This window comes from Bubalus kerabau, chromosome 21 (genome assembly GCF_029407905.1).
Source record: "Bubalus kerabau isolate K-KA32 ecotype Philippines breed swamp buffalo chromosome 21, PCC_UOA_SB_1v2, whole genome shotgun sequence".
Taxonomy (NCBI): domain Eukaryota; kingdom Metazoa; phylum Chordata; class Mammalia; order Artiodactyla; family Bovidae; genus Bubalus; species Bubalus kerabau.
The window spans coordinates 17,147,048-17,173,289 of NC_073644.1; the positions used below are offsets into that span (position 1 = coordinate 17,147,048).

Consider the following 26,242-nt stretch of genomic DNA (forward strand, 5'->3'; position numbering starts at 1 on the left):
ACTAAGGTACATTAAAACCCCGTAGAAAGACTGGCAGTCAAAACCCCTGATTTATAGCTCTCACAGTGGATCAATGACTAGCCAAGTATTTCTGTGTTTGTGAACATTTTTCATTGATATAATGTGGTCAGTTGGACTCCATTCTCTCTGTGAATTATAGGAATCATAACAGTGTCATCATCATCATGATATTTTTCAGCTGTTCTGAAAAGAAAAGAGACTATTTTCTCTATAGTATAGCAAGCTGATTAAGCATATTTTTCTTGGTTTCTGAACATATTTCTACCTTGAAGTAGCTTTGTGAATAAACTGATATTCTAGATAAAATTAGTTTAAGAAAATAAATTATTCAATAGGACCTATTAATGATCTGTCTCCCTCATTATGATTATGTAATTAATCATTTTCAAAATATAACACAAAGTTCTTAGGTTTGGTTTATTCACTAAGTCATGTCCAACTCTTGTGACCCCATGGACTATAGCCTGCCAGGCTCCTCTGTCCATGGGATTCTCCAGGCAAGAATACTGGAGTGGGTTGCCATTTCCTTCTCCAGGGGATCGTCCCGACTCAGGAATCAAACCCAGGTCTCCTGCACTGCAGGCAGATTCTTTACCACCTGAGCTATTTTAGGGCTTTTGGGGGGAAAGTTGGTATTCTTTGCAATGTCTGTCCTTGATTAGATCTCTTCACATGAAAAAAAGTGTCCTTTCAGCCATATGTAAATCACTGAAGTTAGCACACTCCCTCACATCAAACACAAAAATAAAACTCAAAATGGCTTGAAGATTTAATTATAAGACATGACACTATAAAACTCCTGGAAGAGACTGTAGGCAAAACTTTCTCTGACATTAAGTCATAGCAGTCCTTTCTTAGATCAGTCTCCCAAAGCAAAAGAAATAAAAGCAAAAGTAAACTATTGGGACAGATTAAATTTGAAAGCTTTTATACAGTGAAGAAAATCATAAGCAAAATGAAATGACAAACTATGGGAGAAAATATTTACAAATGATGTGCTTAATTTCCAAAATGTACAAACAGCTCATATAGCTTCAAAAAACCCCAAACAATCCAGTCAAAAAACAGGAAGAAGACCTAAACAGACATTTCTCTAGAGAAGACATAAAGAGAGCCAACAGGCACATGAAAAGATACTTACCACTGCTAATTATTAGAGAAATGCAAATCAAAACTACAATAATAAATTACCTCACACCAATCTAATGGTCATCATCAAAAAGTCTACAAATAATAAATGCTGGAGAGGGTGTAGAGAAAAGGTGCTGGTGGACAGGTAAATTGGTGTGGCCACTATGGAAAACATCACAAGTGCTTTAGAAAACTAAAAATAAGAGTTACCAGATAATTCAGCAATCCCACTCCTGGTCATGTATCCAGAAAAGATGAAAACTAGTTCAAAGAGATACATGCACCCCAAGGTTCATAGCAGCACTATTTACAACAGCCAAAACACAGTAGTGTTCATCTACAGATGAATCAATAAAGATATGTGCGTGCATGCTCAGTTAGTCCTGTCCGACTTTGCAACCCTGTGAACTGAAGCCCACTAGGCTCCTCTGCCCATGGGATTTTCCAGGCAAGAATACTGGAGTGGGTTGCCATTGTCTTCTCCAGAGGATCTTCCCAACCCAGGGATCGAACCTGGGTCTCCCGCTTTGTAGGCAGACGCTTTTACCGTCTGGGCCACCCGGGAAGTCTTTGGTTAAGGACAGTTCATTTATAGCACAGATATTTATTTGCTCACTCACCACAGCAAAGTCACTGTTTCTTGACTCACCATCTTCTATGCTATACCTGAGGACCTATAGGAATATATCAGGGTTGGCCAAAAAGTTCCTTCAGTAAAAATAAAAGACCTCATTTTTCATTTTCACCATGAACTTTACCGAACAATGTATTCACCATTTTGTTCTACTACCTTTTGCCATTTTAAAGGCAACTTCTTAACTCCATCTTCCCCAAATACCTTATCTTCATAAGCAAAGAACTGTTCCAAGTGCCCTTTCTATAGTCTTCCAGGGAACTGAAATGTTTCCACTAATAGAATTGTGTAAATACCAAAATAAATGGAAATCCAAAGATGAATACCACAGATGACTCAGAACTTCCCAGCCAAGCTTTAACAGCCTTTGTCTGTCATCAAAGAAACATACAATCTTGCAATATCCTGATGGAGATTATGCATTTTCTGTTGACTAATTCTGACACTTTTTATAAAGGGCTGCCTTCAGTTGGTGTAACTGGGAGCAAAACTAATCGTTCGGTTTTCCAGAAGGAGCTTATAATAGAGCACTCCCTTCCAATCCCACCATATACACAGCATTACTTTCTTTGGACGAAGGCAGGTCTTTGATGTGGTTGGTGGTGGTTCACTTCACTTGCCCCATGATCTCTTCTGTTCTACACTATTGTACAGTATGAATTTGTCATTGCCTATCACAATTTGTTTTAAAAACGAAACACTGTCATTCACTTCAGTAGAAAATAGCATATAAGATATAGTCAAGAAGGGTTTTTTTTAATGTGAAAGTCAAACATCAATGTGATTAACATGACCATGCTGATGCAGATGATTTTCAATGCTTGATATGGATATTTTCTGTGTGTTGGCTCTCTCCTGAGTACAGGCTATCTCCTGCATTGACTGTACTCAAATAATGTCTGAATTTTATCACTATCAACTTTAACTGGTCTAGCTGACTTTGGAGAATCCTTTAGTGAGAAATTTGCAGCATGCAACACTGCAAACCACTTCTGACATGTTTGCTCAGTCACAGCCCCTTCTCCATCCACTACACAATCTTTTTGTGTGTGTGTTTCAGTTGCATTTTTACTTTTCTTGAAAAACTAAAGCATAATAAGCTGAAAATGTTACTTTTTTCCCTTCATCTTCACTATTAAAATGGCTACACAAAAACTCACCAATTTTGAATAAAAGCTTTTTTTAAAAAAGAGATCAAATCAAGATGGTGTAGTTAAAGGAAGTATGCTCATCTCCTCCTGTGAGAGCCCCCAAATCCCAACTAGCTATTGAACAACCATCAACAGAAGGACCCTGGAAACCACACACAAAAAGATACCCTATATTCCAAGAAAAAGGTGAAGCCACAATGAAACGGTAGGATCACAATAAAATCAAATCCTATACATACTGGGTGGGATCTAGTGGCTTACTTTTTCATAATTTAAAAAATTAAAAACCAGATAAAGGGACATGTTGCCAAAAGAAAATAAAAGTTTGCTTTTTTTTTAAATGCACACTGATATGACTGCTGTCTCAATATAATCTAGCAAAATTGTTCTGAATGAAGTTAAAGACAAGCAAGAGCCATCTTACAGAAAAAAAACAAACAAACATTAAGGCCAACCAATTACATTTTTTCATTTCATACTCTGCCTCTTCTACCTTTCAACTTTAACATTCTTGAAAATAATGAAATTCTCTCAGTTCAGTTCAGTTGCTCAGTCATGTCCAACTCCTTGCAATCCCATGGACTGCATCACACCAGGCTTCCCTGTCCTTCACCAATTCCTAGAGTTTGCTCAAACTCATGTCCATTGAGTCAGTGATGCCACCCAACCATCTCATCCTCTGTCGTCCCCTTCTCCTCCTGCCTTCAGTCTTTACCAGCATCAGGGTCCTTTCAAATAAGTCAGTTCTTCACATCAGGTGGCCAAAGTATTGGAGTTTCAGCTTCAGCATCAATCTTTACAACTAATATTCAGGACTGATTTCCTTTAGGATGGACTAGTTGGATCTCCTTGCAGTCAAAGGACGCTTAAGAGTCTTCTCCAACACCACAGTTCAAAAGCATCAATTCTTCAGTGCTCAGCTTTCTTTATAGTCCAACTCTCACATCCATACATGATTACTGGGAAAGCCATTGCCTTGACTAGACGGACCTTTGTTGGCAAAGTAATGTCTCTATTTTTTAACATTCTCTACGCAAACTAATTCTTCACAACCCTAAATCTAAAACATGACACTGATACTTATTTTTAGAAAGGTATTTATAAAAAGGATTTAAAGACCTGATTTCAGGTCCTGGTAAAACAATTTTTTGTTTACTTGAATCATTAAAATACAGCACTTAACTTCTCTAAGCTTCCATCCTTTCAGGAGTTTAAAAACAATGTACATTTCATGAGAATAAAAACAGTGTATATTACAAAGCCAATCATTACACTTGTTAGATTCAAATGAAAGCAAAGCAAATAAGATCAAATAACAACAGCTAACATTTATGAGTGCTCAGTACTGTCTAAGAAGCACTACTACGAACAAGCTGGTGGAGGTGATGGCATCTGAGCAGAGCTATTTAAAATCCTAAGATGCTGTTAAAGGGCTACATTCAACATGTCAGCAAATTTGGGAAACTTAACAGTGGCCACAGGACTGGAAAAGGTCAGTGTCCATTCCAATCCCAAAGAAGGGCAATGCCAAAGAAGGTTCAAACTAACACACGATTACGTTCATTTCACATGTCAGCAAGGTTATGCTTGAACTCTTTCAAACTAGGTTTTAGGAGTATGTGAACTGAGACCTTCCAGATGTACAAGCTAGAATTAGAAAAGGCAGAGGAACTAGAGATCAAATTGCCAACATTCACTGGATTGTAGAAAAACCAAGGAAATTCCAGAAAACCATCTACTTTTCCTTCACTGACTACACTAAAGCCTTTGTGTGGATCACAACAAACTGTGGGAAATTCTTAGAGATGGGAGTACCAGACCATGTTACTTGTCTCCTGAGAAACCTATATGCGGGTAAAAAAGCAACAGTTAAAATGAGACATGGAACAATGTTCTGGTTCTAAACTGGCAATGGAGTACAACAGGCTATACAGTGAGTGTCACTATGCTTGTTTAACTTCTATGCAGAATGTGCTGTGTGCTTAGTTGCTCAGCCGTGTCCCACTCTTTGCAACCCCTTGGACTGTAGCCCGCCAGGCTCCCCTGTCCATGAGGATTCTCCTGGCAAGTAGAGTGGAGTGGGCTGTCATGGCCTCCTTCAGGGGATCTTGCCAATCCAGGGATCGAACCCAGGTCTCCTGCATTGCAGACAGATTCTTTATCATCTGAGCCACCAGGGAAGCCAAGCTGGATGAATCACACGCTGGTATTAAGATTGTCAGAAGAAATATCAACAACCTCAGATATGCAGGATGCCACCCTAATGGCAGAAAAGGAAGAACAACTGAAGAGCCTCTTGATAAAGGTGAAAGAGGAGAGTGGAAAAGCAACAACTTTCAAAAAACTAAGATCATGGCATCCAGCATCATTACTTGATGGCAAACCGAGGAAAAGTAGAAATAGTGATAGACTTTATTTTCTTGTGCTCCAAAATCACTGCGGAAGGTGACTGTAGCCATGAAATTAAAAGATACTTGCTCCTTGGAAATAAAGCTATGAAAAACCTAGATAGCATATTAAAAAGCAGAGATACTACTTTTCTGACAAAAGGCTGTATAGTCAAAGCTATGGTTTTTCTGGGATTCCCTGGTGGCTCAGACGGTAGAGAATCCTCCTGCAATCCCGGGAGACATGGGTTCAAACCTTGGGTCAGGAAGATTCTCTGAAGAAGGGAATGGCCACCCACTCCAGTATTCTTGCCTGGAGAATTCCATGTGCAGAGAAGCCTGGAGGGCTACAGTCTCTGTGGTCAGAGTCAGATGTGACTAAGTGACTAACACACTTAGTTTTTCTAGTAGTCATGTACAGATGTGAGAGCTGGACCATAAAGAAGGCTGAGTGACCAAGAATTGATGCTTTTGAACTGTAGTGCTGGAGAAGACTTTTGGGAGTCCCTTGGACTGCAAGGAGATCAAACCAGTCAATCCTAAAGGAAATCAACCCTGAATATTCATCCGAAGGACTAATGCTGAAGCTGAAGTCTCAACAGTTTTGCCATTTGAGGCAAAGAGCCAACTCACTGGAAAAGACCCTGATGCTGGTAAAGATTGAGGGCAGGAGGAGAAGGGAGCAATAGAGGTAAGATGGTTGGATGGCATCACCAACTCAATGGACATGAGTTTGAGCAAACTCTGGGAGATAGTGAACGACAGGGAAGCCTGGCGTGCTGTAGTCCACAGGGTCACAAAGTGTCAGACATGACTTAGCGACTGAACAACTGTCCCATAATATGTTAAATCCTTTAACTATTTATTTAACCTCATTTATATCTAGTCTTCATAGAAACTCAAAAAAGTAGATATAATAATTACTCCTATTTATAGATGAGGAATTCATGACTTCGTAAAGGTTAAGTAGCTATCTAATATCACAAGTGAACAAGACACAATTGGAATTTGAATGAAAAACAGTCTCCATTTTAGTTCCTGATCCATGCTCAAGGGTTTTAGAGCTATTAATTGTTGGGGGCCGCGTGAGGCACTCCGCCCATGGCAAAGGTCATGAGGAAGGAGGCTCGACATACGCAAAGGCGGGATCGAGCCTCAGGAGTCCCCCTGGAAATCCTCAAGCATCTACCCCCATAACCAGAGCCTGCCTACTTTACTACTTTGCGCTCTCCCCTACACCTCTGACTTTACGGGGGGCTGTCCCCCACCACCTCTTTCGGAGAAGGAGTTAACTTAGAGCTCCAGTTAATAATAATTCCTGGGTGTGATAGGAATGTTTCAACCTACAAACTCCTCTGAAGGTTCTCTAGCCTGCCTGACAGGCTTGTCCGGCCACATGTGATTGCTCACAGCCTCTCAACTGTGAGAGGCACGAGATGCTTTAAACCTTCTAAAAACAGGTTCTTTAGAGAAGTTAGAAAACCATTAGTATAAGTATAATGGGCTGATTAGAAATTGTATTGGTGAAGGGATTTTCATTTGTTGAGCCAATGTTTACTGCTAAGTCTCCACATCCCCTGCCCTTATACACATTAATGAATATATAGAAGAAATAAGTATTAACCTTTGATATTAATCATGTTAGACCTTAGGCTAAGTAAATTCTTTCCTTAATTAAAACCCACTACACCCTCACCCTATAGGAATGTAACTTTATTTGGGTGGTGTCTGTTTAAGAATAATCACCCCTGGAGAAATAAGTGTCCTGGTTGACTGACTGCTGTCACAAGGAGAGGGTCATAAATTGTCAGCAGGCCCCCCTGGCCAGAAGATGATGTAACACCCCTGAGACCTCTGTATACATTTGTATGAAGCACCTGACTTTGATAAAAGTCAGGACTGCTGACCCCACGTGACTTTTGCATAACATCTCAGTGTATAAAAGTAGACCATGGAAAATAAAGAATTGGGATCAGTTCCTCGAAAGACTGGTCTCCCCATGTCTCTCTCTCACTCTGGCTGAGTCTCCATCTGGAGCGCGGAACCCACCATGCTTACTAATTATGCCTGGGCTTCTAAGATCCGACCGGGGAGGCCTCAGTGTCTCCTCTCCTTCGGGAGAACGGAAGGACGCCTGTAGCCTACATAAGTGGTGCAAACTTCTTGTCTTGAAGTTTTATTGGTCCCCCGCGTAAACCAAGCTACTCAGCCTCTTTTCTCCACTGAATTTTCCTACTGACCTATTCTCATTCTATTACTCTTTATATCTTTGATGAATAAATAATTAAATAGGTCGCCGACACCGTCCCCACTTCGAATACCTTGGATCAGCCGGGGCTGGACCCCAGCAATTAATGCTGTTTATACATGCAAGGTGATTATTACTATTTTAGCATTACTCATAACGTCACTAATAATAACAGTTTCAACCTGGTAATCTAGTTCTTAAATCTCCAACATTTAGGAGTGCATCAGCAACAAGAAGAAGTGATGATGGTGGCGATAAAGAGGACTTGTCCACACACTTAAAATCTCAGTGAACTCCTCTAAATTCATACCTCAAGACAAGTACTCATTCAATGCAGTTCATTCTATGTAAAATATTTACTTTCAAGGGTAAATATTTCAGCAGGTCAATTAGTACTGTAAAATAATTTAAATAGCCTCAATTTCATTTCATAAAATTTTTTAACAAGAAAATTTCTTCGTTACCTTAGTCTCAGTTGTAAAGGATTATTTTGTGATCATGATAATTAGTCAATGTTTATTGAAAACATACAGTATATTCAAGAAACTAGAGAAATGATGTCAAGAGAGAAAGAGGAAAAGAACTTTAAAGATTTCCTCAAACTGAGAGAAATATCTCACAAGCTTTCTAGCTCCTTCAGGGTCCTTCATGATTAAGAAATTAATAATCTCCTGAAGACTAATTTAATTTGCAACTTGCCTTGAAAAATGGTGTCCTGGGTAACAGGCACAAGTAGCATGGTTACCATAAAGATAATACGGTCACTCACTATTTAAAAATTATTAAATTGGCATTCAAGACCAGTGCTGCTCAACAGAACTTGCTCAACAGAACTTTCAGCAATAATGGAAACATTCCCCTACCTGCACTGTCTACTAGGTAACCACTAGCCACACATGGCTATTGAGCACTTGAAATGTGATTATGGTAACAAAGCAACTGATTTTAAATTTATTTAATTTTAATTAAGTTGCCATATGTGAATCGAGGCTATTATGACAGTACAGGTCTACATCATAAGGTTAAAAATAACCCTTTGAATTGATTGGCATGAACCTATGTTCAAGATACTAACTTTTTCTGGATGAACTAAAATAAATCCAGTTCCTGCGGTTACAAACCTGAGTCTGATTCTGGACCCACAATTACCCCTTCAAGGCACTCTATGGGTCAGCATGAAACATAACCACATCCTACCACAACTTCTCTGTAGCAGTGCTCATCTATACCCTCTCCCTAAGATTCCCTACCCTATCTGTGTCGCACAAAGCATTTTTCAAATAGTCCTTACTTTCTTTTGCCTCCTCTTAATCAAATTGACAGAAACTAAAGCACATTCCAAAGGCAACAAGCAGAGCTGCTAAAATGAAGACAGTGGAGATGGACACTTTTATCTAAAGACATGAACTCAAATATAAATCAAACACTAAAACTTAGTAGTCACATCCAAAACCCCAGGTGGATATGCAGCCTAGTCATAAAACTCTTAAACTATGACAAGCTGAAAAATGGAGCTCAAGTAAGACCCACAATTATTAAAAGGTTGGCTCACAGACAACCAAAGTGTAATAAAATGCCCAAGAGGTCTGTCTGGCCTTTTATTATTTTCACAAATCAATTCTAACAGAAAGTTACTACACATTAATAAGAAATAATTGGGGAAATTTAGAGACGGGAAAGAGAAGACAATGAGGAAGATGGGGGAAAGAGTATATTTCAATACATTCACTATCTTCCTGTTCCCTCCTAAGTCTAAGAAATTCAAGTTATACAAAGTAAGAACTAAACTGAAGACTATTGAGTTGTTTTCTTTTCTTACACTCAATTTTTCCTCAAACGAAAATTAGGCATGTTCAAAAAATGATGTAAAATCATTAAAAGTTAACTCCACAAAAACTATTCCAGGAGTATTTAAACTCTTAAAAAATGTTAAACCTAGATATCAGGCTTTTAAACTTCAATTATTCAAATTGCAGTTATAATTTACTTTCAGATCTATCAATAAGAATTAGAATATTTAGTACAGCTTGAGTTTGAGGTTCTTTGCTTAGTAATTATATAACACTGTCTTTTCACAGGCCATTTAAAAAGTTCATCTTCATTTCCCAGCCCTTTTATCCTATTAACTGGAAGCAGCCAAGACTAAAGCAGTTCTTTAACTGAATAAACTCTCTTAATCTGTAGTTTGAAAACTGTCACTTTGCTATTTATTTTGGCTTACAGGATGCATGGAAACTACACTTTAAGATACACTGTGTATTATTTAATAATAATAATAATACACTGTGTATTATTTAATACACTGTGTATTTAATAATACACTGTGTATTATTAAGATTAATACACACCATTTTATGTTTAAGCTGATCAACAGGAAGGTAGCAGAGAGCAATGAGAGGCGGTCCCTTCAACTAACCATCCAAGAGCCCCATAACCTCACCAAGCAATTTACCAGTCCCGCCCCTAATACGCCCACCAGTACTCCAAAAATAGTCAGGCGGCTTTAAAACCCCCCATCAGCAGGACTGTCAGGACTTTCCCCACTCTAGCACACTGACACACCCCTAACTATCCAGTACTAAGGTAACCTTTGGTGGCCACTGGACTTTAACTGCTCATAAATATTCCTTGAAAACATACATCTAATTATAACAGACTGAATTATGTAAAGGACATGCACAGTAGAGCATCCTTCCATATTACTATAACTTGCAGCAGTTACTCAACAAACTCCCTGGATTATGCAAATGATCCTGCCTTAAAAACTCTTGTAGTCCAACCCTCCAGGGAAATTTGCCTCCCTTGGCGGCCCTCTCTCATGAACTGTTCTCTCTGTTCTTTGTGTGCACTTAGTCGGGTCCAACTCTTTGCAATTTGTTCTTTCTTTCCTTATTGTTAATAAGCCTTCTTGCAATGGGGTAAGACCTTAAATTCTTTGCATCTCTACCAAGAGCCAAGGCCCACAGGAAGAAGTCTCCAGCTTCCTTCTGCTAACAAAGTCACCTTCTTAACAATTAGAAACAATCAGAGTAAATTCACTGGCTAAAAAATCAAAGTACAATACGAAAGAAATTGTTCAGTTCTAACCACTTAAACATCATCTATTAGAATACTCATTTCTTTTCTTAAAATGATAGTGTGAGAAACAGAAGTATCTGTTCCTTTTACATGAAAATGGAAAAATGAGCACAGACATTCTTTCCCCAGGTTTTAAAAGTATATTGCACCACAGACAGTTTCAAAATATTTTGTAGATGAGAATGACAATCTAACAGGACAAATTTTTTAATGTGGAACCAGAAAACTGAGAGGAAGAGAGGAGGGAGAAAGAGCTACTGTGGCATAATTTAAAGAAAAAACAATACCAAAATATATTTTAAGTTCAGAGCATACCTAGTATCAAAGTGTACTCTCTTTGGTAAGTTTAGAAATTAAGATCACAACAAATATCAAAGTATACTTTTTCTGGCATAACAGAAAGGAAATATTCAGGAAGCCAGTCTGAAAAATTTAAGTCAAGAAACAGGCACTAATCAAACAACAACAAAAACAAATCTAAGAGCATAGCCATATCATTCGCTTAGGCAGGTCCTAAACAATGCTCTACTCCAGGCATATGTTTTACAGAAAAAAAGGAATGGCATGAACAACAATCCCACAACTGGCAAACGCTGACTGCATGTTTTTTCTTTTACTAAGGTGGAGAGAAAAAAATCCCCATTATTTGCTATGTCAGTGCTTTTAGAATCAATAGAATATGAACCACTACACAGGAGTATAAAATGAAGTAGGGCAAAAGTTAACAGGGTTTCGTCAAGAGAACAGACTGGTCATAGCAAACAATATTTCCAACAGCTCAAGAGAAGACTCTACACATGGACATCACCAGATGGTCAATACTGAAATCAGATTTATTGTGCTCTTTGCAGCCAATGATGGAGAAGCTCAATACAGTCAATAAAAACAAGGCCTGGAGCTGACTGTGACTCAGATCATGAGCTCCTTACTACAAAATTCAGGCTTAAACTAAAGAAAGTAGGGAAAACCATTAGGCCATTCCGGTATGATTGAAATCAAATCCCTTATGATTATATAATGGAAGTGACATATAGATGCAAGGAATTAGATCTGATAAAGTGAAGTAAAACTATGGATGGAGGTTTATAACAGTGTACAGGAGGAGGTAACCAAAACCATCCCCAAGAAAAAGAAATGCAAGAAGGTAAAGTGGTTGTGTGAGAAGGCTTTACAAATAGCTGAGCAAAGAAGAGAAGCAAAAGGAAAGGGAGAAAGGGAAAGATACATTCAAATGAATGCAGAGTTCCAGACAATAGCAAGGAGAAATAAAAAGGCCTTCTTATATGAACAATGTGAAGAAACAGAGAAAAACAGTAGAATGGCAAAGACTAGCCACCTCTTCAAGAAAACTGGGAGATATCAAGGGGAACATTTCATGCAAGGATGGGCATGATAAAGGACAGATACAGTAACGACCTAACAGAAGCAGAAGGGATTAAGAAAAGGTTGCAAGAATACACAGAAGAACTATACAGAAAGGGTCTTAATGACCCAGATAACCACGATGGTGTGGTCATTCACCTAGACCCAGACATCCTGGAGTGTAAAGTCAAATAGGCCTTAGAAAGTATTATTACAAACAAAGCTAGTGGAAGTGATGGGTACCTAGCTGAGCTATTTAAAATCCTAAAAGATGCTGCTGTGAAAGTGCTCCATATAATATGTCAGCAAATTTGTCATACAATATGTCATACAAAACTCAGCTGTGGCCACAGGACTGGAAAAGGTCATTTTTCATTCCAATCCCAGGGAAGGACAAAGCCAAAGAATGTTCAAACTACCATACGACTGCACTCATTTCACATGCTAACAAGGTTATGCTCAAAATGCTTCAGGCTTGGCTTCAGCAGTACATGAACCAAGAACTTCCCCAAATGAACAAGCTGGATTTAGGAAAGGCAGAGGATCTAGAGAGCAAAATGTCAACATTTGTCGGAAAGCAAGGGAATTCCAGAAAAACATATATTTCTACTTCACTGACTACGCTAAAGCCTTTCACTGTGTGGATCACAACGAACTATGGAAAACTCTTAAAGAGATGGGAGTATCAGACCATCTTACCTATCTCCTGAGAAACCTGTATGTGGGTCAAAAAGCAACAGTTAGAACTGAACATGGAACAACAGACTGCTTCAAAACTGGGACAGAAGTACAACAAGGCTGTATATTGTCACCTTGTTTATATAACTTATATGCAGAGTACATCATGTGAAATGTGGGGCTGGATGAATCACAAGCTGGAATCAAGAGTGCTGGAGAAATATCAGCAACTTCAGAAATTCAGATGATAACACTAAGGGAAGAAAGGGAATAGGAACTAAAGAGCCTCTTGATAAAGGTTAAAGAGAATAATAAAAACCTGGCTTAAAACTCAACATTCAAAATACTAGGATCATGATTTCCAGTTCCATCACTTTATAGCAAATAAAAAACGAAAAAGTGGTAGCAGTGACAGATTTTATTTTCCTGGGCTCCAAAATCACTGCAGACAGAGACTGCAGCCATGAAATTGAAAGGAAGGAAAACTATAACAAACCTAAATAGTGTATTAAAAAGCAGAAATATCACTTTGTCAAAGACAAAGGTATGCATATAGTCAAAGCAATGTTTTTTCCAGTGTCATGTGCAGATGTGAGAGTTGGACCATAAAAAAGGCTGAGCACCAAAGAATTAATGCTTTCAAACTGTGGTGCTGGAAAAGACTACTGAAAGTTTCCTGGGCTGCAAAGAGATCATCAAACCTGTTATTCTGAAGGAAATTATCCCTAAATATTCTTTGGAAAGACTGATGCTGAAGCTGAAGCTCCAATACTCTGGCCAACTGAGGTGAAGAGTTGACTCACTGGAAAAGACCCTGATGCTGGGAAAGATTGAAGGCAAAAGGAGAAGGGGGCGGGAGAAGGTGAGATGGTTAGATAGCATCACCGACTCAATGGACATGAATTTGAGCAAACTCCAAATCAGGAAAGGAGTACGTCAAGGCTGCATATTGTCAACCTGCTTATTTAACTTATGTGCAAAGTACATCATACAAAATGCCAGGCTGGATGAAGCACAAGCTGGAATCAAGATTGCCGGGAGAAATATCAATAACCTCAGATATGCAGATACCACCACCCTTATGGCAGAAAGTAAAGAACTAAAGAGTTTCTTGATGAAAGTCAAAGAGGAGAATGAAGAAGTTGGCTTAAAACTCAATATTCAGAAAACTAAGATCATGGCATTCAGTCCCATCACTTCATGGCAAATAGATGGGGAAATAATAGAAACAGTGAGAGACTTTATTTTCTTGGGCTCCAAAATCACTACAGATGGTGAGTGCAGCCAAGAAATTAAAAGACGCTTGCTCCTTGGAAGAAAAGTTATGACCAACCTGGACAGCACATTAAAAACAGAGACATTACTTTGCCAACAAAAGTCTGTCTAGTCAAAGCTATGGTCTTTCCAGTAGTCATGTATGGATGTGAGTTGGACTATCAAGAAAGCTGAGGGCCAAAGAATTGATGCTTTTGAATTGTGGTGTTGAAGAAGACTCTTGAGAGTCCCTTGGACTGCAAGGAGATCCAACCAGTTCATCCTAAAGGAAATCAGTCCTGATTATTCATTGGAAGGACTGATGCTGAAGCTGAAACTCCAATACTTTGGCCACCTGATGCAAAGAACTGACTCAATGGAAAGGACCCTGATGCTAGGAAAGATTGAAGGCAGGAGGAGAAGGGGATGACAGAGAATGAGATGGTTGGATGGCATCACCAACTTGATAAAACATGAGTCTGAGCAAGCTCCAGGCGTTGGTGATGGACAGGGAAGCCTGTCATGCTTCAGTCCACGGGATCGCAAGGAGTCGGACACGACTGAGCGACGGAACTGAACCAGGAGATACTGGAGAACAGAAGAGCCTGGAATGCTGCTATCTATGTGGTGAGAAGGGGACGACAGAGGATGAGATGGCTGGATGGCATCACTGACTCGATGGACATGAGTCTCAGTGAACTCCGGGAGTTGGTGATGGACAGGGAGGCCTGGCGCGCTGTGATTCATGGGGCCGCAAAGAGTAGGACACGACTGAGCAACTGATCTGATCTGATGTGGTGGCAAAGAGTCAGACACAACTTAGCAACTGAACAACAGCAACACAACAGCAGCAACAATAATAATATATATAATAAAAGCATAAAGTGGTTTTATGTTCATCTTTGCTGTAAGAATGTTTTAAGAGTTTATATGATCCTCCTCTTCTATGAATCAAAGATGTCAACTATAGTACAAGTTCTGACAGAAATTTTGTAATTTTACATGTTCTTTTATATTTATTGGTATTTATGATACTTGTTGATATTTATTTTTAAGGTTGGTTAAATTGACTACTAAAAGTAAAATTTTCATTGCAATTATTAAATCGTGAAAAGCAAAATTTCTATTATAATCATTCAATTAAAGTCATAATTTAAAAAAATAAATAAATAAAAAATAATTGGGAAAAAATTAGGAACATATGAATAGAAGCCTATAATATTTTTTTAATATAAAAGAAACAAAGTGGATGCACTGTGCAACTACATAGCTTTATATTTCTTGACTCAGCCATTTCTCCTCAAATTCAGAATTTTGTTATTACATGAATCATAATATTCATTCTCATAATGAATGCTGTTCTTAAAGACAATTTAAGAGGTTTTCCTGCATTTGAGATACAAGCTTATAGCTTATTAATGAGGTGATTCTGATACAATTTCTATTATTCACAGTTTATAAAATTCAGAGAGTAGCTTCAATAAAATAGCATCACTAAGATAAATTCTTAAAGAGAAAGTATACATATGAAAAGTGTAAGGGGTTTCCTATATTACATGTAAGAATATCAACAAAATCTCACAATGAATAGCTGAACTGAAAGCTAAGTTTTATTTATTATGGAGGGGAATAGTACTTATGGAGGACAATAGCAATTTGGTCAAAATGCTTATTAAGAAGCTCTGATATAATTTTTCCATAAAAGAGACATATAAAAAGACAGAATAAACTTGAAAAAAATTACATTGAAGCACAAAGCTTAGACACTCCAAGTGCTTAGTCTTTATAATTAGGATTTCTTCCACATGTAGATTGAGGCAACAAGTTGTAAAATGTTTGGCACCAAAACTTTCACCATTCATTATAGAGTCCTCCATAACTAATAAGATCAGAAAGGAAAACTACATGTAAAAATTAAAGTCTCATCTCTTAACTAAAGAACTGTAAAAGGATATTTAAACAGTATCTAACATAGTACTTTTTTTTTGGCACAGTCTTTTTTTTTCAAGTATAGTTGATTTACAATATTATGTTTCACACGTACAGCAAAGTGATTCGAACAAAACATGTTTGTGTACACTTTTTCCAATTATTGTCCAACACAGATTATAACAAGATACTGATCACTTTTTCCAATTATTTTCCACTACAGGTTATTACAAGATATTGAATATAGTTCCCTGTACTGTTTGCAGCAATAGAGACACAGATGTAGAGAACGAACATGCAGACACACCTGGGGAAAGAGAGTGGGACGAACTGAGAAAGCAGCGCGGACATAACACACCACCATGTGTAAAACAGACGGCTGGGGGGAAGCTAGTATGTAACATAGTACTTTTTGAACAGATATTCACAAAATAAGTTAAACTGTTGTGATTTAAAAAAAGAATTTAACTTTAAAATACAAAAGCTAAAGGAAAACACTTCATTAACACAATTCTGAAAGAAAAAGGTAATAACTCAGTTTACAAAAAGAGGAGTATGGTGGAGTGAGAGCAATTTAAACTAGCTAGTATAAGAAATTTTCATTTTCAAACAGTATAAGAATCTCCAGCATGTAATAACACATGCATCTTTCAGATTATGTGACCAAAAAAGGGAGGTGATCATCCTGAAAGTATCACCAAAAGCTCTATGTTTTCAAATCTGTTGGAGTTTCAGACACAAAAAGCAATATATTACATGATTCTCTTTACATGAAATATCCAATACTGGAAAATCCACAGAGATAGAAAGTAGATTAGTAGTTGCTAGGGGCTGGAGAGAGGAGAGAACAAGGAATGACTGCTAATGGGTACATGGTTACATTTTTGATAAAAATGGTCTAAAGGTAGAATGGTAATGAATGCACAACTCTGTGAATTCACTAAAAAAAATCACTGAACAGTACATTTTCCAAGCGTGAACTTTATGGTACATGAATTATATTTCAATAAAACTATCATTAAAAGATTGAATTTAAATTAAAAAGTAACCTCACAGAATTCATAATGTCAATTTATACAACAGATTATCATTTAAAGCTTTCCACCTGTTTCAGTAATTTCTTTTTTACCTTGGCAAGGCGACTCATCTGATCCTCTGAGAGAGTACTGCTTGTTCTGCCAGGAGTTTTGGTGGGTTCTGATCCATCTGCTTCCACGTTAGGCCAGACTTTCAAGTCATGCATCCCTTGGCGAAACATGCTAGGCAAAAAGAATGTTCAGGACAGAATTAATTTAGTTCATTATGGGAAATTTTAGATTTCTAAATAGAGACAATTCCAGCAAGCCTCCAGTGGAATATAAAGCAATTAACCAAGCAACTGAATCCACGTAGCACTGTTTTCCACATCCTTCTTTTTTCCTTCAAGCAGTTAGAAATATTACAGATATTCCAAAGATAGAGTGCAAAAAGAGAAGCATCAGGAATAGGGTACACATACTTCATCACTTCAGTGGAAATCTTAGAAACAGAAACCAAATTTCTACCCAGAAAGAGAATGTCACATTTACATCGATCGAAACTAAAATTAAAATAATTACATAACTTGCCACTTTAAGTGACAATTCAGCAGAGTATTAATAGACAGTGGTGTTGAACAGCTGGGATTTGGATCCCTGCTGTGCCAAATGTTACTTACAAGACTTTTGGTAAACTATTTAACATCTCTGTGTTAGCTTCCTCATCTATAAAATGAGTAAAATAAAGAGTAACTGTGTCTCACACAGAAATATTAAATAAACCAATACAAGTAACAAGTACTTAGAATAGTGCCTATCATATAATACGAACTCAATAAATATAAGCTACTATTTTCCTTTCGCTGGGTAGAGGCTTATTTTTCTCCTGTCTTCTTTTGCATAAGAGAGATGTCTAAAAGGGAATACAATACTGTATTCAAATAAGAAAAAATGCCCATGTCTACAAATCAGAAATTTAACATATTGTCAGAATTCAGACTGAGCTGGATGATCCTACTTTAAAGTGAAAGACTGTATCACCTTTGTCACGCTTTTGCTTCCTTCAAAAACTATCAAAGAGGAGTCGGGATGGCAGAAGAGAAGGACCTGGAATTCATGTCTCCTCACCAGGACATCAAGAATATATGTATAAATGGAACAATTCTCACACAGAGTACCTACTGAACATTAGAAGAAGACTCTGAACACCTAAAAGGACAAGATAAATCCCCTCACAGTGGGGTAGAAAAAAAGAAAGGAAAAAAAAAGAATCAAAAAAGGGACCAGCAACCCTGGGGGGAAGCTGAAGGCGAGAAGAGGTTCTTGCAATCAGAAAATCCCCTCATGGTGGGGAAATCTGCGGGGACAGAAAGGAACCTTCGGAGGATCAAAGAACACGGTGGACCATCTGTGAAAGGCAGGACAAAGTAAGAACCGTGCACACGGTCTGTACTGCAGCCTTGCCCAGCCTAGCCTGAGTCACGTGTCTTCTGTCGGGAGGAGGGCTGGGTGCTGGAAAGTGGGGTTTGGACATGGACCCAGGAAGGGGACAGCTGGTGGCTGTGAAGAGAGCCTGAATGGACAGCAGTAAGGAGTTCAACAACTGAGAAAGTCTGCAGAAGAAGGCCAGGACACCACAGAAGCAAGGCACCACTGCTGAGTGGTGAGCAACAGGAGGGGCTGTCATTTTAATCCCCATCCCCACCCACCCGCTTCAGCCCATACAAGCACTGGGAGGTGCACTCATCTGAGCAGACTCACCCTCCCCACACACCTCAAGCCAAGGTCTCCTCTGCCAGGACAGGCTCTAGCATCCTGAGCATCGTCCATCCCAAAGCCTCCTTCAAAATCAGCCCTGGGCGCCACTGACCAAGACAGGATTTTGCCAGTGCTGGTGGGGGCTGAGAGGACTGAATACAAAAATGTGGGGCTAAGAGCACAAAGGGGAAGGAATTCCAGCTGAGCTACTTCAAATCCTAAAAGATGATGCTGTTAAAGTGCTGCACTCAATATGCCACCAAATTTGGTAAACTCAGCAGTGGCCATAGGACTGGAAAAGGTCAGTTCTCATTTCAATCCCAAAGAAAGGCGATGTCAAACAATGTTCAACCTGCCGGACAATTGCATTTATTTCACATGCTAGCAAATTATGCTCAAAATTCTAGGCTTCAACAGTACATGAACAGAGAACTTCCAGATGTTCAAGCTAGATTTAGAAAAGGCAGAGAAACCAGAGATCAAATTGCCAACCTCTGATGAGTCATGGCAAAAACAAGAGAATTCCAGAAAAACATCTACTACTGCATCATCGACTACTTAAAGCCTTTGACTATGTAAATTACAACAAATTGTAGAAAAGTCTCAAAGAGATGGGAATGCCAGACCACCTGACCTGTCTCCTGAGAAATCTGTATGCAGGTCAAGAACCAACAGTTAGAACAGGATGTGGAACAACAGACTGCTTCAAAATTGGGAAAGGAGTACGTCAAGGCTGTACTTGACAATATATGTCAAATACAATACAATATATGTCAACCTGCTTATTTAACTTATATGCAGAGTACATCAAGATAAATGCCAGGCTGGATGAAGCACTGGAATTAAGACTGCCTGGAGAAATATCGATAACCTCAAATATGCAGATGACACCACCCTTAAGGCAGAAAGTGAAGAAGAACTAAAGAGCCTCTTGATGAAAGTGAAAAAGAGTGAAAAAGCTGGCTCAAAACCCAACATTCAGAAAACTAAGATCATGGCATCTGGTCCCATCACTTCATGGCAAACGGATGGGGAAACAATGGAAACAGTGACAGACTTTATTTTCTTGGGCTTAAAAATCACTGCAGACGATGACTGCAACCATGAAATTAAAATATGCTTGCTCCTTGGAAGAAAACCTATGACAAACCTAGACAGCATATTAAAAAGCAGAGATATTACTTTGCTGACAAAGGTCCATATAGTCAAAGCTATGGTTTTTCCAGTAGTCATGTATGGATGTGAGAGTTGGACCATAAAGGAGGCTGTTGTTGTTATTCAATCACTCAGTCGTGTCCAACTCTTTGTGACCCCATGGACTGCAACACTGAAGAATTGATGTTTTCGAACTGTAGTGTTGGAGAACACTCTTGAGAGTCCCTTGGACAGCAAGGAGATCAAACCAGTCAATCCTAAAGGAAATCAACCCTGAATATTCATTGGAAGGACTGATGCTGAAGCTGAAGCTCCAGTAGTTTGGACACCTGATGTGAAGAGCTGACTCACTGCAAAAGACCCTGATGCAGGGCAAGATAGAAGGCAGGGGGAGAAGGGGACAACAGAAGACAAGAAGGTTGGATGCCATCATCGACTCAATGGACAAAAGTTTGAGCAAACTCTGGGAGACTGTGAAGGACAGGGAAGCCTGCTGTGTTGCAGTCCATGGGGTCGCAAAGAGTCAGACACGACTGAACAAGAGAACGGATGTGGAGAGAGGACTGCTGTTGACCCTGAGGATACAAGAAAGAGAACAGGAGTGTGAGGCCCTGAGTGGAACGTCCCTAAAGGAAGTATGGTTTGCCTAGGAAATGAGGCACCACTGTTGACTGGCATGTGGAGTGGGGGGGTGGGGGGTATCACTGTCCCCACATGCCAGCCCCTGCCTCCACAGATACCTGGAGGGACTCCCACCAGAGTAAGCATGCCCCATTCTGTTACCCAACTGCCTGCCAATCTCCACCACCACAGGCAATTCACACACACCCCAGTGTGGCTGCACAGCCCTGTGGGCCTGACTAAGTCTGCCTCAGTCAGCCATTGCTTTCGCTCCCTTTTGCATGGGTGTAGAACAGATGCCAGAAGGGGGTTTACATGCAGAGCTGGGGCCAACACCAAATCTGAGCCTCAGGGGCTGTGCAACTAAGTTAGAGGAATGAAATCTCCAGGTAGCTGGACAAGCCTCAGACTAAATCCCTGAGATTGGTTTGGTAAACCTTGCATCTGTGGGATATCTGAATAGACGGGTGTCCCACAACTGACACGAGTCTAGCATTAGCAGCAGTGGACTTTGAGAGAAAGTAGTACATGCAGAAGTTGGGCCAGGTCAGAGTCTGGGATGCAGCAAAAGCAGTTCATAGACGAAAGTTTATAGCAATACTGTCTCATCTCAAGAGATAAGTAAAATCTCAAGTAAACCACCTTAATTTACACCTAAAGCAACTAGAGAAAGAACAAACAAAACCAAAAGTTAAGTATAAGGAAAGAAATCATAATGATCAGAGCAGAAATAAATAAAATAAAGACAAAATAACAGAAAAGATCAATGAAACAAAAAGGTTTTTCTTTAAGAAGATGAACAAAATCAATAAACTTTTAGCCAGACTCATCAAGAAAAAAGTGAGAGGAGTCATATTTATAAAACTGGAAATGAAAAAAAGAGAAGCTACAACTGACACCGCAGAAATACCAAGAATCATAAGAGACTACTACAAACAACCATATGCTCCAAATATGGACAAACTGTCAGAAAGATAAAACCTTCCAAGGCTGAATCAGGACGATACAGAAAATATGAGCAGACCAATCACAAGTACTGATTGAAGCTGTGATTAAAAATATTCCAAAGGCCAGAGCCAGAAGTCTTCACAGGAGAATTCTATCAAACACTTAGAGAAGAGCTAAGACGTATCCTTCTCAAACTCTTCCAGAACACTGCAGAGAGAAGAAAACTCCCAAGCTCATTCAATGAGGCCACTATCACCTGAATACCAAAACCAAACAAAGGTATCACAAAAAAAGAAAATTACAGGTCAGTATCTCTGATGAACATACATACACAAATCCTCAACAAAATACTAGCAAATAGAGTCCAACAGCACATTAAAAGGATCAGATGCCAGGATCAAGTAGGATTTACTGCAACCTAGCCAACAAAGGTCCGTCTAGTAAAGGCTATGGTTTTTCCAGTGGTCATGTATGGATGTGAGAGTTGGACTGTGAAGAAAGCTGAGCGCCAAAGAATTGATGCTTTTGAACTGTGGTGTTGGAGAAAACTCTTGAGAGTCCCTTGGACTTCAGGGAGGTCCAACCAGTCCATCCTAAAGGAGATCAGTCCTGGGTGTTCATTGGAAGGACGGATGTTGAAGCTGAGACTCCAATACTTTGGCCACATGATGGGAACAGATGACTCATTTGAAAAGACCCTGATGCTGGAAAAGATTGAGGACAGAAGGAGAAGGGGACGGCAGAGGATGAGATGGTTGGATGGCATCACCGACTCAATGGACATGAGTTTGGGTGAACTCCAGGAGTTGGTGATGGACAGGGAGGCCTGGAGTGCTGCAGTTCATGGGGTCTCAAAAAAGTTGGACACAACTGAGCGACTGAACTGAACTGAACTGATTGCAGGGATGCAAGGATTCTTCAATATATGCAAATTAACCAAAGTGATCCACCACATTAACAAAGTGAAGAATAAAAACCATGTAATCATTTCCATAGATGCAGAAAAAGCTTCTGACAAAATTCAACCCATTTATGGTAAAAACTCTCCAGAAAATGGGCAAAGAAGGAACCTACCTCTATATAATAAATGCCATATATGACAAAGCTACATCAAATATAATTCTCACTGGTAAAAAACTGAAAGTATTTCCTCTAAGAACAAGACAAGGGTGTCCACTCTCACCACTTTATTTATTCAACAAAGATTTGTAGTCTTAGCCACAATCATCAGAGAAGAAAGAGAAATAAAAGGAATCCAAACTGGAAAAGAAGTAAAACTGTCACTGTTTGCAGAAGACATAATACTGTACATAGAAAATCCTAAAGATACCATCAGAAAATGACTAGAGCTCATCAATAAATTTAGTAAAGTTGTAGGATACAAAATTAATACACAGAAATCTCTTGCATTTCTGTACATTAACAATGAAAGATTAGAAAGATAAATTAAGGAAACAATTCTATTTACCACTGCAACAACAACAGCAAAAAATACCTAGGAATAAATCTACCTAGGAGGCAAAAGACTATACGCAGAAAACTGTTAAGATACTGATAAAAGCAATCAAAGATGACAGAAACAGATAGAGATATACTATGTTCCTGGATTACAAGACTCAATATTGTGAAAACGACTATACTACCCAAAGCAATTTACAGATTCAATGCAATTGCTATCAAATTACCAATGACATTTTTCACAGATGAGAACAAAAAATTTTACAGCTTATTTGGAAACACAAAGACCCTGAAGAGCAAAACAATCTTGAGAAAGAAAACGGAAGCTGGAGGAACAGTAAAAATAAATAAATAAATATATATATATATATATAAAAATACAAAAAATAAAATCTAGACAGTAAATTAAAAAGCAGAGACATTACCAAAAAAAAAAAAAGATGTATGGTACTGGCACAAAACAAGAGATCAATGGAATAGGATAGAAAACCTAGAGATAAACCAGCATATTTATGGTCACCTAACCTAAGACAAGGGAGGCAATACTATACAATGGACAAAAGACAGTGTCTTAAATAAGTGGTGCTGAGAAAATTGGACAGCAGCATGTAAAAGAATGAAGTTAGAACACTACCTAACACCGTACACAAAAATAAACTCAAGTAGATTAAAGACCTAAATATAAGGCCAGATACTATAAAACTCTTAGAGGAAAACACAGGTAGAATACCCTCTGACAGAAATCATAGCAAGATCTTTTTGGACTCATCTCCTAGAGTACTGAAAATAAAAACAAAAATAAACAAATGGGACCTAATTAAATTTAAAAGCTTTTACACAGCAAAGGAAATAAAAAACAAGATGAAAAAACAACCCTCAGAATGGGACAAAATATGTTTAAATGAAGCAACTGACAAAAGATTAATCTCCAGAATATACAAACCGCTCATGCCGCTCAATACCAAAAAAAAAAAAAACAGTGAAGGAAGACCTAAATAGACATTTCTCCAAAGAAGACATACAGGTAGCCAACAAACACAAGAAAAGATGCTCAACATCACTAATTAGTAGAGAAATGCAAATTAAAACTACCATGAGGTATCATGTCACATTAGTCAGAATGGCCATCATCAAAAAATGTACCCGGGACAGGGTGTGGAGAAAAGAGAACCCTCTTGCACTGTTGGTGGGAATGTGAACTGATATAGCCACTGTGGAGAATAAGATGGAGGTTCCTTAAAAAACTAAAAACAGAACTACCATATGAGCCAGCAGTCCCACTACTGGGCATACCCAGAGAAACCATGATTCAAAAAGATATACGTACCCCAATGTTCACTGCAGCACTATTTACAACAGCCAGGACGTGGAAGCAGCCTAAATGTCCATCAACAGAAGAATGGACAAAGAAGATGTGGTACATACAATGGAATATTAGTCATAAAAAGGAACAGAATTGTGTCATCTGCAGAGATGTGGATGGACCCAGAGACTGTCATACAGACTAAAGTAAATCAAAGAGAAAAACAAATATCATATCTCAATGAAGAATCAAGAAAAATGGTAAAGGTCTTATTTGCAAAGCAGAAACAGAGACACATACATAGAGAACAAATGTATGGATACTAACAGGGAACAGGGGTGGGGTAGGATGAATTGGGAGAGTGGCACTGACATATATTCACTACGATGTATAAATTAGATAACTAATGAGAGCCTACTGCATGCAACAGGGAACCTAACTTGGTGCTCTGTGGGGACCTACATGGGAAAGAAATACAAACAAGAGAGGATATATGTATATGTATGGCTGATTTACTTTGCTACACAGCAGAAACTGATACAGCAGTGTAAAGCAACTAGCAATAAAAATGATTAATTTTTTTTTTACATAAGAAAACAAGCGACCAAGAAGACCCAGAGTAGAGGTTGAACAGACTCATAAAGGAGCTCTGGGTAACTTTTTAAAATGCACTGCACAGACAGTCTTCTGTTAGTGTGTTCTCTCTTAAGTGTTAACAAGGTCTTTCAAACATTATAAAGTCTATTCAAACATACCCTCAAAGCTGAAAGAGCAAGTTGTCAATTGCAATGGAAAGACTAAGATTAAAAGTGTGTGCAGGTGAGCAGGCAAATCCAAAGACTTCTACATTAAATAATTTTCTTAACTAGGTACACATTGGATATATTGATACATTCTTACTATCTTTAAAAACACTGTATTTAACTGCATGTGTGATGTGCCTGTGTGTGTATGTGTGTTAGTTGCTTAGTCATGTTCTACTCTTTGCAACCCCATGGTCTGTCCATGGAACTTTCTAGGCAACAATGCTGAAGTGAGTTGCCATTTTCTTCTCCAGGGGATCCTTCCAACCCAGGGATTGAATCGGGATCTCCTGAATTGCAGGCAGATTCTTTACTGTCTGAGCTACCAGGCAAACCCTATTTAATAGTAAAATGAAAGTCACTCAGTCATGTCCGTCTCTTTTTGACCCCATGGACTATACAATCCATGTAATTAATTCTCCAGGCCAGAATACTGGAGTGGGTAGCCTGTCCCTTCTCCAGCAGATCTTCCCAACCCAGGAATCAAACTGGGGTCTCCTGAACTGCAGGCGGATTCTTTACCTACTGAGCTATCAGGGAGGCCCTATTTAACTGTAAAAGGGTTACATAAATTTTTAAACAATTATTATCTTTATATTACCAATGGAAAATTTCTTAGCAGATTTTCCTGAGATAATAAAGAGGATTTTCACTGAATATTATGTAATGTATGTAAGTAATGATGCCATAAGCATTTAAACTGGGAACTGTAAAGGACTGCTACAAGCTCATGAGCAGTATAAGATTAAGGACCAAATGTTTTAAAAGTTTCTAAGCCTGGTAATAAACAGGTAAATATCTAGCAGCCATATCTGCAAAAGCTTACTTTATAAGCCCAATACAAAATGTATGAAATGGTTGTTAAGAATCAAAACTCTCAATATTTATCTATTATGTTAAAGATCAAAAAAAAAGTTATACTATTAAAGAAGTACTTTATAAAGTTTTTGGAGAAGGAAATGGCAACCCACTCAAGTATTCTTGCCTGGAGAATCCCAGGGACAGAGGAGCCTAATGGGCTGCTGTCTATGGGGTTGCACAGAGTCAGACACGACTGAAGCGACGTAGCAGCAGTTATAAAGTTTATTTTCTTTCCCTTTCAACTGAGAGAGATTCAACATCCAGCAGACCTTCTTAGTCTCCAAGAAACTGGGTACAGTGAGGTCATAATACCACTTTCAGTGAATATCCTTAAATGTACCTTCAGAAACAGCAGAAGGCTTCCCTCTCTTCTCTCATTTTCCTTACCCCTCAACTGAATAGTTTGGCTAAACTTAACTAAGTAAAAAATCAGAACACTTGGCAGG

General features: G+C 38.7%; 1 protein-coding gene and 1 non-coding gene across 2 annotated transcripts in view; both read right to left on the reverse strand.

Moving 5' to 3' along the window:
• PIK3C3 (phosphatidylinositol 3-kinase catalytic subunit type 3) overlaps positions 1 to 26,242 on the reverse strand; it is a 165,828-nt gene that overhangs the window by 126,573 nt on the left and 13,013 nt on the right. Inside the window, exon 4 of the mRNA XM_055559404.1 lies at positions 17,003 to 17,132. Coding sequence (XP_055415379.1) covers positions 17,003 to 17,132 — 130 coding nt within the window. The remainder of the gene's footprint in view (positions 1 to 17,002; positions 17,133 to 26,242) is intronic.
• Positions 1,645 to 1,717, reverse strand: TRNAC-ACA (transfer RNA cysteine (anticodon ACA)). Its single transcript has one exon. It is a non-coding gene; the product is annotated as a tRNA-Cys (tRNA).